This window comes from Sceloporus occidentalis, unplaced genomic scaffold (assembly GCF_023333645.1).
Source record: "Sceloporus occidentalis isolate IW3139 unplaced genomic scaffold, rSceOcc1.0.p SCAF_119, whole genome shotgun sequence".
NCBI classification, from domain to species: domain Eukaryota; kingdom Metazoa; phylum Chordata; class Lepidosauria; order Squamata; family Phrynosomatidae; genus Sceloporus; species Sceloporus occidentalis.
This window is the reverse complement of record NW_028317099.1, coordinates 1,989,102-2,001,992: the sequence shown is the minus strand read 5'-3', so window position 1 is coordinate 2,001,992 and position 12,891 is coordinate 1,989,102. Positions and strand designations below refer to the sequence as shown.

Below are 12,891 nucleotides of genomic sequence, written 5' to 3'. Positions count from 1 at the left end.
CGCCGACATACAGGGCTTCTGCGCAGGGGACGTTCACCATAAGGTGGCAGCGTATGCTGATGATCTCCTCTTTATTATGACCAACCCCAGTGTTACCCTACCGAATATCATGCGAGAGTTTCATCTTTATGCCTCCCTGTCGAATCTCAAGATTAACTACGCCAAGTCTGAGATTCTCAACATCTCCGTTCCCCCTGGCCTGGTCCCCTCGCTGGTGTCGAGCTTCTCCTTTAGGTGGTGTTCAGACCGCATGCGATATTTGGGGATTTGGTTGACTGCCGATCTTGCGCACCTGTACCGGGCTAACTTTGCGCCGTTGCTCTCCGCGCTGGCCGAGGACCTCCGTAAGTGGACGCCTCTCTTCCTCTCCTGGATTGGTAGGGTCAACGTGGTTAAAATGAATCTACTCCCGAGAGCGTTATATTTATTTCAAACCCTCCCGATTCGGTTGCCGCGCGTTTTCTTTACTTCCCTCCGGACGTCCGTCACTACGTTTGTCTGGGGCAATAAGAGCCCTCGACAGAAATTCTCGCAACTCACTCGCCCTAAGTCCCGGGGGGGATTGGCTCTACCCGATTTTCAATCGTATTATCGGGCTGTCCACTTATTGCGAGTTCTAGAATGGAATCTGGTTGGCCCGTCTGCTAAGCCCTGGGTCGCGTTGGAACTGGGTTCGCTTCGAGGTCGTGTCCTTCATGCTTTTGTGGGGTCCGCGGCTCGGCTGTGGCGTGGAGCAACATCCTCTGATTTCCGCTACCCTAGCGGTCTGGAGGTGCGTGGGTGGTCGGGCCCGATTCTCCTCGTCGCCCTCTCCCATGTTGCCCCTCGACGGGAACCCGGACTTTGTGCCGGGGCGGGCCCGGGGGAGGCTGGCTTTCTTGGGGGTCCCTCCGCCTGTCCGTTTGCACACACTTCTGGGTGATCAGGGTGCCCTGCCCTTTACGGCTTTCCGCGCACATGGGTCGCCGTCCTGGCTGGACCGCTTCACTTACCTCCAAGTAACGCATTACATCTCTTCCCTTCCTAATCAGCGGTGCTTGTATAGGGATCTCTCGGTCTTCGAGACCTTATGCACCCAGGGGCGCCCGCCGGCGGGGGCCATCTCCATGCTCTATTCATTGCTACTGTCTGGAGTGACGGACCCCCCCCCTTCGTTTTGTCTGACGTGGGAATCCGTTTGTGACGTGCGGCTCTCTGACGCAGACTGGTCCAAAATATTCTCCCTCACCCATCAGAGTTCCAGAGCCACCAAGGTCCAGGAGACTAATTATAAACTCCTGTCTCTCTGGTACCGCACACCCGAGAAGTTGCACGTCACGTTCCCGACTGTCTCCGCTTGCTGCTGGAGGTGCGGCCGCGATGTTGGTACTATGCTCCACATCTGGTGGTCCTGCCCCGTGTTACAGGTTTTTTGGAAGGAGGTTTACCAGGTTATTGTAGAGCTTACTGACTCGCCCCCTCCCTACCAGGCGCTGTCCATGCTGCTACACCACACGTCGCTCCCTGTTTCACGCTATAAAAAATCTGTCATTCGTCACTTGACGCAGCAAGGTGCCTTATCCCTCTCAGCTGGAAGTCTGCTCTTCCTCCGACGCTGCACGCCTGGATGTCCAAAGTGGAGGACATTAGGGTGATTGAGGACCTCTCTGCCACCTCTCTTAAACAGAGGGAGGCTTACACTGCTACCTGGTTCCACTGGCTCTCTTTCATGGGTAGACGGGCTTTGTAATTGCCTCGTTCGTTTGGGGTGTGTGTTTCTTTTTACCGACTTCCATTACCAGGGCTCGGATGGGCGCGTTTTCATATTTGTTTCGGGTTGTTGCGCCTGTGACGTCTGCATTTCGCTCTGTCAGTTATGCTCATTTTGTACGTTGTGCCTTGTTACCATGTACTATTGCACTTGCTGTACCAATGCCTTACACTTTGTTCCTTGCCCCCCCTTCCCTTTTTTGCCTTCTGTACCCCCCCCTCCCATATTCTAAAACATCTTCAAAAACCAAATAAACTTGGATTTTGAAAAAAAAAAAAAGAAATGTAGAAATAAGCCTATTTAAGGAGTATCTCATGCTTGGGCACTATACCAAGCATTTTGGTGTGGCTAAGATACATTGGGATTCCTCCATTGGAGTAGGGATGGTGGGCATGTCAAGGTCTCTTAGTCTTTTACTTGGCAGGCTCGTGATCCAGTGACAGCTACTTAACCATTTTCAAGAAGTGAGCTGATGGGGGGCAATAACCAAAATGGGGAGATCACTGCTAGAATGTACTAAATGCCAGGCAGTACACCAACTTCAGGTTTGCCATTTCCAGCACCCAGTACAAAGAGGATAAATAAACCAGATCTGCCACCCCGACAGCAATTTTCTTAAAATTTACCTAAGCATCAGACCTTCTAGTTTTAGACTATGACCTCTTGTCCTCACGTTTTCTGCCTTTTAAGTAATATTTCCCTGCAATGCTTTAACTTTGGTATATTTAAATGTTTTACATACATTTCTTGTCTATACATATTAAAATTCTGTAGAATTGGCTGATTATTATCCTGCAAACCATTAACCATTGCAGGTTATGTCTAACTGTTGTACTATAGCAGCATATTTGTTGGCCTGATGTGGCTCTGTAGGCTAAACATTTGGGGGGTGGGCTGGGTCTTAATTGTAAGGTGTTTATTTTATGTTTGTGAAGGTAATATGTGTTCTTGTTGCCATTGTTTTCCTCAGGAGGAAAACCTCGGAATCTTCCAGCCATAGAACGTGCTGGTGAGGATGTAAAGCAAAGAACCACACTATTCAGAAAGGTAACTACTGTAAACTGTATTCATGTATGGTAGCCTCATAATTTATCTTCAATTGTCTCCTTACTACCTTTACATTTGGTTATGCAGGTGTCTGATTTCCGTTACCTTAATAACCTCTGCTCCTCAGTTGGTTCCATCACCATCATTGGAGGTGGATTCCTTGGCAGTGAGTTGGCTTGTGCTTTGGGACGTAAAGGTAAGAATTTCTATATCACCCTGTGTGTTCATCACTAATTCATACAAACGCAAAACAAAATTTGCCTCTTTAACCACAGGAAAGCAAACTGGTCTTGAAGTTATACAGATGTTTCCCGAAAGTGGTAATATGGGAAAAGTTCTTCCTGAATATCTTAGCCACTGGACCACTGAGAAGGTGCGAAGAGGTGAGAATTAGATTTGTTGTTAACCTATTTGTCATGCAGGCCACCTAGGAAATTGTGAACTCTTACCTGGGAACTTATTTTCCAAGCACATCCCCTTTCCACCCTGTAAAGTTGTGGTGTGTTTCTTTTAATTACATGAAGTAAAAATTTGTTCTTATTGTCCTACCTTTTGGAGGTGGAGTCTTTCTTCTGTAAGAACAAGACTTTATTTGCTATAGATCTTCATGGTGCATGCCGGCTATTGATGCTGAGCACAAGAATATGATGTTATATCGAGGCGCTTCGCACTGACATATGTAGATGCATTAATGTGACTTAACACACACACCAACATCCAACATATCAAGACACACAAAATTAGAATAAAAGCCCACATTTTTTTAAATTTTACTTCCACAAATTAGGTGCCAATGATTAAAAAGAGAGCCATTTTTCTTCAGACTTTTTTGACAGGTTATCCCTTTAAGGTCACAAAATAAAATGTATGGCTAGCGCTCAAAGGAATACACAGTTGGATAGGGTCAGTCCTTGTAAATATATAGTGGAGTATATTCTTTTAAATCTTTTGATGCAAGCAGGCTAATGTTCATGATATACAACCTTTATTGTTAGGTCACTGAGCATCTTGCTTTAATATTCCATTTTTCTGTTGCTATATCTAACTTTTTATCCAGAACTTATATCTTCCTCTTCTGTCTCCAACAGAAGGTGTTAATGTCATGACAGATGCCGTGGTTAAATCAGTCACTTATAATGGAAAACTTTGTATTAATCTAAAGGATGGACGACAGGTAATGAGGATAACAGCTATTTTTGAACTAGTTTTCATTGCATGTTTCCCAAATTAGGTTCCCCTAAGTGCCTTTTACTTTGCTTTTTCTGCATTTTATGATTCATAAGCAAGTGGATGGCTGTGACGGCCCGGAGTTCATAAGTGCCGTCTATAACAGCTATTATGACCATCCGGGGTTAAATAATGCCGTGTCTGATCAAGTACCGTTTAATAATCAGGGGTTGTGATTGTTATATCTGTGTGAATGTCTCCCTCGTGTGCCGCCCTGTCCATGTTCCACATGTCCTGCCCACAGACTTTAACCCTTCGTATCCCAGACACCATCAGCCCCTTACCGCACCATTCCCCTGCTATTATGGGTTACGGAGCAGGAACGATTCGGGGAAGAAGCCTACCATGCCTGGTCACTGGGACTTCCGGAGGAGCGTAAAACAACCGGCGCGGCTGCTGAACGTGCGCCGGCTATCTCGGGGAAACTTTGAACTGTTTTCGCTTGGGGCCCCTTCGACCGACACGTCGCTTTTTGGACCAGATGTTCCTGGACCTTGAGCGCCCCCGAACAACCAAAGTATACGGGCATTGCGGGGATGGGTGGCCTAAGTGTGGCGCCGGACTGTCTGGGCAGGGCGGGAAGATGTGTCCTGATTTATGACCTTTTTATCATCAAACCCTCATCGGCCAGGTAATCGGTGGGGCCGACCAAGTGCATGTCACCGGAATCCAGCGAGATAGAGAACGGACACCCACGACAGACCAGAGCGCCCCCCCCCCCCGACCAGAGCTAAACTACCCTACAATGTCATTCCCCCGGTTTCAAGACAGCGTAGATGAAATCGACAGATACCTGCATATTTTTGAGCGTCAATGCGGTCTGCAGGGCATAGAAACAACCAACTGGGTGACCCTACTGGTGAGCCGACTGTCGGGGCGGGCTCTGGCCGCCTACGGGGCCATCTCCGATGAGGACAGTGACAATTACAAACAAGTAAAAGAACGCCTGTTAGCCAGGTACGGCATCACCCCTGAGTCTCACAGACGGAAGTTCTGGAGCCTCAAACGCCGAGACGAGGAACCCTTTACCAAGTTGCATGACCCGAGCGGATGAGGGGTGGATCAACGGGTGTCAAGCCACCTCCGCCTCCGACGTTCTACAACCTCCTGGAGCAATTCTACAACTTAACCCCTACGGCCATAGGAGAATGGGTACGTGACCGGCGGCCCCTCACTCTGGACCAGGCCGCCGTGCTAGCCGACCAGTATGGACCACCCCAGTGGAACATCGAATGGTAGCCCGCTACGTGCCACCCCCGCTACGCACGCCGCAACCCTACCGCGCAGCAACTCGTCGCTCATCTGGCGTCCGATGCTACTGCTGTCACCAAGTCGGACACAAGAAGTCTGAGTGCCCCGCCAACCAGGCTCCTCGCCCGGGTGCATCTGCACCTACTGGACCAGTCCGAGCTGCGGCCCACTACCTAGAGTGGTAAAGCATGAGGCTGACCCGGTCCAGGCAGCCATCCTGGACAACCGCCACCATCATCGCCAGGCTGTGTGGGTTAATGGGCGCCCCGCTCAGGGGCTACGGGATGGTCACCCCGACCGAGCAGACCAGCCGCGCCATTGCCGTACGAGTGACTTAAGGGAGAGTACACCGGATACATTTATATTGGGGAACCGGTGCCCACGAAGTAGTGGTCGGGGTTATGAAGGATCTACCTGCCGAAGTTCTCCTGGGGAATGATTTGGGACACCTCACCACCACGTTCGAACCAGCTACCAACCCCGAGCATTGTGCGGCTCTAACCCGCCAGCAGGCACGGAAGGCGGACAACGCACTCGAGGACGAGACCCACGGTGAGTAAGAGTAACCCAGACTGTTCCCCGACTACCCCTATCCTGCCCTGGGAATCCCCCACTGACTTTGCCCAGGAGACCTTACACGACCCGACTTTATAGGGGTACCGACCCGAGACAGATCCCGGCGGACAAGGGGGAGATTGAATTGAATGGGACTGTTGTACCGGCTGACCGACGGTCAGGGAAAGACCCATGTGCCCAAACGCCAGCTGGTCGTGCCACAAAAATATCTGCAAGAGATCATGCGTATTGGGCACGACATTCTCCTAGCAGGCCATTTGGGTAGGAACCGGACCCATCACCGAGTCACCCGGTCCTTCTTCTGGCCAGGGCTGACAAAGGATAACAAGTGGTATTATAGTACATGCGACACCTGCCAGCGAGTAGGAAAAGGGGCTGACCAAATGAAAGCCCCATTTCACCCACTACCCATCATCAACGAGCCCTTCAGTAGGATAGCAGTAGATCTGGTGGGGCCACTACCCCGTCCCAGCCCTTCGGGGAAGAAATATATATTAATGGTCGTAGACTACGCTACCCGATACCCCGAGGCCATCACCTTATCCAATATCAATGCAGAGACCGTAGCCGATGCACTACTCCGGGTGTTCGCCAGGGTGGGTTTTCCCCGAGAGATAATTTCCGACCAGGGGACCCAATTTACCGCGGAGATTACTCAGCAACTGTGGAGATTGTGCGGGATTAAGCCCATGTATAGCACCCCTTACTACCCCCAGACAAATGGGTTATGTGAGAGGTCTAATGGAACACTGAAGCAACTACTTCGGACATTCGCTGCCTCTCACCGGGACTGGGAGAAGTACTTGCCGCACCTCCTGTTCGCGTATCGGGAGGTGCCCAGGAGTCCACTGGGTATTCTCCTTTTGAGTTGTTATATGGGCGACAGGTCCGGGGACCCTTAGGCTTGATCAGGAACCACTGTGAGGGGAGGCCCGCTGCCGAGGGTATCCCGGTGATACAATACGTTTTAACCCTCAGGGAGCGGCTGAAGGACCTAACCGAAACGGTTCGGGAGAATCTTCGCGCCATGCAGGGAAGGCAAAAACGGTGGTACTATCGCACCACCCGAGACCGCACTCTGCACGTCGGACAAAAGGTCCTCGTTCTCAAGCCAGCTAAGGCCGATAGACTCCAAGCCGCCTGGCAGGGCCCCTATCAGTTCGTGAAAAAGCTGTGTGCCATTACCTACCTAGTAGCCAAATGCTCTAACCCGAGGATTCAATGAGCCTTCCATATAAATATGCTTAAGGCTTACAAGGAACGGCCAGGGGAGGTAGCCGCCATCTGCGCCCAGGTAGCCGGCAGGTATTGTCAAAGCGTCGCCAAATGTTCTCCAATGCCCCTGGGTACACTACTGCCAAAGTGCATCAGGTGGAGACCCCGGGGCAGATCGCATTGCTCGGGGGAATTTCCTCACCACCCTCGACCTATGTAAGGGCTATTGGCGAATTCCGCTGGCCCCGGCAGCCGTTCCGAAGTCGGCCTTCATCACCCCCTTCGGCTTGTACCAGTTTAAGGTTATGCCGTTCGGGATGAAGAGCGCGCTGGCGATCTTCCAGCGGATGATCGACCGGCTCCTCGATGGCCTCCAGGATTTTGCTTGCACGTATCTGGACGACATTGCGATATACAGCCATACCTGGGACGAACACCTTGTTAACCTAGGGGCTGTACTAGACCACATCAGGGCTGCGGGTCTGACCCTGAAGCCGGACAAATGTACAATGGGTGTTTCCGAAGTGTCCTACCTAGGCCACCGGGTGGGCAGCGGGCGACAACGACCTGAACCTGTGAAGGTAGAGGCAGTTGCCAACTGGCCCACCCCTACAACCAAGACACAGGTGCCAGCTTTTCTAGGCACAGCGGGTTATTACCGACGATTCCTTCCTGTCTATAGCGCCATTGCCAAACCTCTGATGGACCTGACCAAAAAGAAATTACCCCGACAGGTCCTGTGGTCCTCCGAGTGTGAAGCCGCTTTCCAGCACTTAGAGTGCCTTAGTTTCTGCTCCGGTACTTGCCGCTTCTGCAGCTATAGAAAAGGAATGCCTAGCGCTGGTGTGGGCTCTCAAAAAGCTCCAACCGTACCTATACGGATAATCGTTCACGGTACTCACCGACCACAACCCCCTCGTTTGGCTGAACCGAGTCTCCGGGGACAACGGACGCTTATTACGGTGGAGCCTGGCCTTGCAACCCTACAATTTCACAGTCCAGTACCGCCCAGGAAAGTAAAATGGGAACGCGGATGGTCCCATCGAGGATCTAGCCGGGTCTGCCGGGGTTAAATAATGCTGTGTCTGATCAAGTACCGTTTAATAATCAGGGGTTGTGATTGTTATATCTGTGTGAATGTCTTATGTTCCTTTGTTCTCCCTCATGTGCCGCCCTGTCCATGTTCCACATGTCCTGCCCACAGACGTTAACCCTTCGTATCCCGGACACCACCAGCCCCCTACCGCACCATTTCCCTGCTATTAACACACAGGGGCTGGGGTACGGAGCAGGAACAATTCGGGGAAGAAGCCTCCCATGGACTGCTGGGACTTCCTCTGGGACTTCCGGAGGAGCGGAAAACGACCGGCATGGCTGCTGAACGCGCGCCGGCTATCTCGCGGTTAGTCCCGGGGAAACTTTGAACTGTTGTCACTCGGTGCCCATTTGACCGAGCACGTCGCTTTTTGGACCAGATGTTCCTGGACCCTGAGCGCCCCCTCGGCACCCCCGAGATCGCCGTCGCTCCTTCGTGATCAACCCGAGAACGACGACCAAAGTATACAGGCATTGCGGGGCTCGGTGGCCTAAGTAGGGTGGGAAGATGTGTCCTGACTTAAGACCTTTTTATCATCTAGCCTGTGTGTTTCCCAATAAAGTGTGTTACTTCCCTGGAACATTAGTTTCGTCTAATGCTTCAGGGACCTGCTGGATCACAAGTTGTCCTTGTCTGGACAACTACGGCACTGTACTCGGCTACGCCTCGGCGGCTGCGGTACCGTGAAGTTAGAGTCTCAGTACCAGCTTGTGAGCCCTGTTCTGCTAGTATCGGCTATCGCTAGAAGCGGTTAACCCTTTCGATCCCGGCAGGAAGCATCGCAGGACCGACGGGCGTACCCAGCCGGGGTACAAGGTGTGGCCGTGACAATAACACTTTATCCTATTGAATTGCGGCCTGGTTTTTCCTGTTAGGAGGTAATTATAGTTCCCAAAATGTATATTATGAACCACTTTCTCACCAAACTCTAATTGTATTTGATCTAGGTACACACAGACCACATTGTAGCTGCGGTTGGATTAGAACCAAACACTGATTTGGGAAAATCAGCAGGATTGGAACTGGATGGTGACTTTGGCGGATACAGGGTTAATGCTGAGCTGCAAGCTCGCAACAATGTATGGGTGGTAAGTTTACTGTGCATGTGTGCTGTCTACTGTAGAACAAATAAGGTATATTATGACCTGGGACCATATAACGACACGGTCTTATGTTTGAAACACCACACAAGTTTGTATTTCTGATGAAATCTCAGGTTTTATTGTTCTGGCAAACAAAACAAAAAGGTCAGCTTTTGTTTTATCAGACCATAACACACATTTTCCCACTTGCTTTTTGGGGGACTTGGTGTTTGTTTTTGCAAATGTCAGCTGGGCTTGGATGTTTTTTTATTTGTAAGAAAATGATTCGGTCTTGCCACCCTACTCCATAGCCCATTCATATGAGGAATACAAGAGATTGTTGTTACATGTAGCACACAGCCAGTACTTGCCAGAAATTACTGCAGTTCCTTTAACCCCTTCAATCCCAGGGGTTTTTGGTACCTCAAGTCCCAGAGCAATTTAGCCATTTTTGCACTATGTTGGTTCAACGAGTATTATCTTTTCCTGTGAATAGTGTAAACTATATATTGTTTTTTCAAGGAGAGATAGAGATTTCATTTGATTTCAAATGATTCATTTGAGTTTGGATGATTAGCTGTAAATTTAGAATGAGAAATTTAGTAAAAACTAGCGAAAATTTAAAAAAAATTTACCTCTGAATCCTCACAAAATTAGGTAAAATGATGGAAAATCCCCTCCAAGTTTATCAATTCAGGTGTCCTGATTTCAGAAATACCTAATTTATATGGATTTTCCATACTTTCCCAGCACTCATAGGGAACATACTAGAAGGTGTAAATTTTTTGTAGAATTTTTATGCTTATGGCTTAACGGGTTTGGGGGTTGTGAACGAGGACAGGAGGGTTATACTGGGTAGATGTTGTGCTAGGGCAGTGGGATGTAAGGTTTTTAAAAATTTTATTATTTTCATCTTTTTTATATATATATTTTAATTTTTTTATTTTATTTTTTTGTATTTTTGATATATTTTAAAAAAAAAATGGTTACAGGTCCTCTTAGGGACCTCTTGAACATGTTATTAATGCCAGTGATGCCACAATGACATCACTTAGCTCACTTTTATTGTTTTTTTTAATTATTATTTATTGTATTATTTTAATGATTTAAAAGAAAAAAAAAAAAAATCACTAACCGCTTTATTTTCGCCATTTCTTTTTTAAGCATGGGAGGAGGGTGAGAAACTCCTCCCCGCGATCCCCCTGCACCGATCACACTGTGATCTCTATGTAAGTCCCCGCAGACTTGCATAGAGATCGCAGCGTCTGTGCCTCGGGTTATCCTGCAGGGGGATATCCTGTCCTCCGATGAACTTCCGGGTGACGTCAGCAGTGATGCAACCCGGAAGAGAATTTAAAAATGTAACAGCTTTCCGACTTTCATGCCAGAAGCTGTTACATCAGATCGGACAGCAGAAAGCTGGCGATGCATCCCTGCCGCTGCAAAAAGGGCGTACCGGTGTGTCCATAGAGGATTCTTGGGATGCATTTTTTGGACGTACCAGTACGTCCATAGGGGACTGAAGGGGTTGATGTTGCAGTAGGCCTCTTGTAAGCCTCCCTGACCAGTTTTCTTCTAGTCTTTTCATCAATTTTGGGGGGACGACCAGTTCTTGGTAATGTGTCTGTTGTGCCATATTTTCTTCAATATTCACACATTCACTGTGTTCCGTGGTATATCTAATGCTTTGGAAATTCTTTTGGACCCTTCTTCTGACTGATATCTTTCAACAATGAGATCCCTCTGCTGCTTTGGAAGCTCTCTTTGCGGACCATGGCTTTTGCTCTGAGATGCAACTAAGCAAATGTCAGGTAAATCCTACTAGAACAGCTGAACTGTGATTAATCCGAGTCACTTTAAATGATGGCAAGACTTCTATGTAACATGAGTTTTAAGATGATTGGTGAATTCTGAACAAAGCCCCAGTTATAAGAGGGTATGCACAACCTGGTATGCAACCAGGTTATTTTGTGTCACCCCCCCCTTCAAAGATTTCAGTTTGTTTTGCAGTTGAATTGTTCATGTTCTAGGTCACATTAACCCCTTAACGACAAAGCCCATACATGTACGGGCTTGCAGTGCAATGTGATAATGACAAAGCCCGTTATCCATGCACAAGTGAGCCTGACCGTGGATCCGGGGAGGAAAGCCCTCCTCACAGGAAAAGATTGCGGCGGCAGGCTAAAACAGCATTAACGGTGTTGCTGACATGCCTCGATATCAAGGCATGTAGCGACACAACCCCCCTACCCTGATAGCCTTGTGATTACTCCGAAGAGCAACCACAAGTGCCATCATGTAAATGACGTTACCGCCCCTCACAAGATGGCACCAACAATAGAAAAATGAGCCTCTATAGAATTCTCGAGCTCCTCCTGCAGGTTGAATTCTGGTACTGCATTCAACCATTCAAAGTCAATGGAGCCCAGCTCACTAATCAGTGAGAAAGAAAAAAAAAAAAGTTAAAAAATGTTTAAAAAAATATGGTAACGTAAAAATTCCCCACTGTCACCAAAAAGATAAACAAAAATAAGTTTTTTTTATGAGCAAGACCTACCATTCACACTATATCTTCACAAAAATCCCCACATGGAAAGAGTTAAAATATTGGCATTATAAATGCCCATAGGGTGCCCAGTTTAAAAAAAAATTATGATTCGATGGGGTAAATTGAATTGGCCGGCTTCAAAGATGTCCCAAATATGGGACGTAGGCACAGGCTGACCAGATGTCTACATGGCAAAAAAATACACACCTCACAAAGGTGGCCTTTTACCTCCCAAACCCATGCTTTGTTTACCCAACAAACCCATGCATGTGGGGTATCACTGCGCTCAAAAAAAAAAACAGAAAAGCATTGGGTATTTCTACACTCAGGACAAATAGTTGAATCTATTTAGCAGGTTTTTTCATTAGTTTTTGCAGATGAGTAAAAGTTTTTTTGTTTTTTTTAAGTGAGAAAAAGTCATTTTTTAACAAAAAATCTCCATATTTTATATTTTTTTTATAGTAAATTAGATACAATAAAAATAATGGTATCTAAAGAAAGCCATACTTTCTACAAGGTGCTGGAAACATTCCTCAGAGATTTTGGTCCATATGGACATGATTGTATTATGCAGTTGTTGCAGATTTGTTGGCTACACATCCATGATGCAACTCTCCTGTTCCACCACATTTATTTATTTATTGTTTTATATAGCGCCATCAAATTCCATAGCGATTTACAATGGGTGGACAGGACATAACAAGTAGTATGTAACATTACAATTTGACTTACAGAGACAACAGGTGAGGAGTGCCCTGTTCAGACGAGTTTACAATCTAGAGGTGCTCTATTGGATTGAGATCTTGTGACTGTTTAGGCAATTGGAGTACAGTGAATTCATTGTCATGTTCAAGAAACCAGTTTGAGATGATGTGAGCTTTGTGACATGGTACATTATCCTACTGGAAATAGCCATCAGAAGATGGGTACACTCTGATCAATATGGGATGAACATGGTCAACAACAATACTCAGGTAGACTGTCGTTTTTAAACAATGCTCAATTGGTACTAAGGGGCCAAAAGTGTCCCCCCACACCATAACACCACCACCAGCCTGAACCGTTGATACAAGGCAGGATGGATCCGTGCTTTCATGTT

The 12,891-nt window shown here is 47.7% G+C and overlaps 1 protein-coding gene across 1 annotated transcript in view; it reads left to right on the top strand.

Annotated features, from left to right (window-relative positions):
- LOC149282328 (apoptosis-inducing factor 1, mitochondrial-like) overlaps window positions 1-12,891 on the top strand; it is a 124,413-nt gene that overhangs the window by 40,997 nt on the left and 70,525 nt on the right. Inside the window, exons 5-9 of the mRNA XM_089498362.1 lie at window positions 2,721-2,797; window positions 2,885-2,993; window positions 3,073-3,180; window positions 3,886-3,971; window positions 9,110-9,250. Coding sequence (XP_089354488.1) covers window positions 2,721-2,797; window positions 2,885-2,993; window positions 3,073-3,180; window positions 3,886-3,971; window positions 9,110-9,250 — 521 coding nt within the window. The remainder of the gene's footprint in view (window positions 1-2,720; window positions 2,798-2,884; window positions 2,994-3,072; window positions 3,181-3,885; window positions 3,972-9,109; window positions 9,251-12,891) is intronic.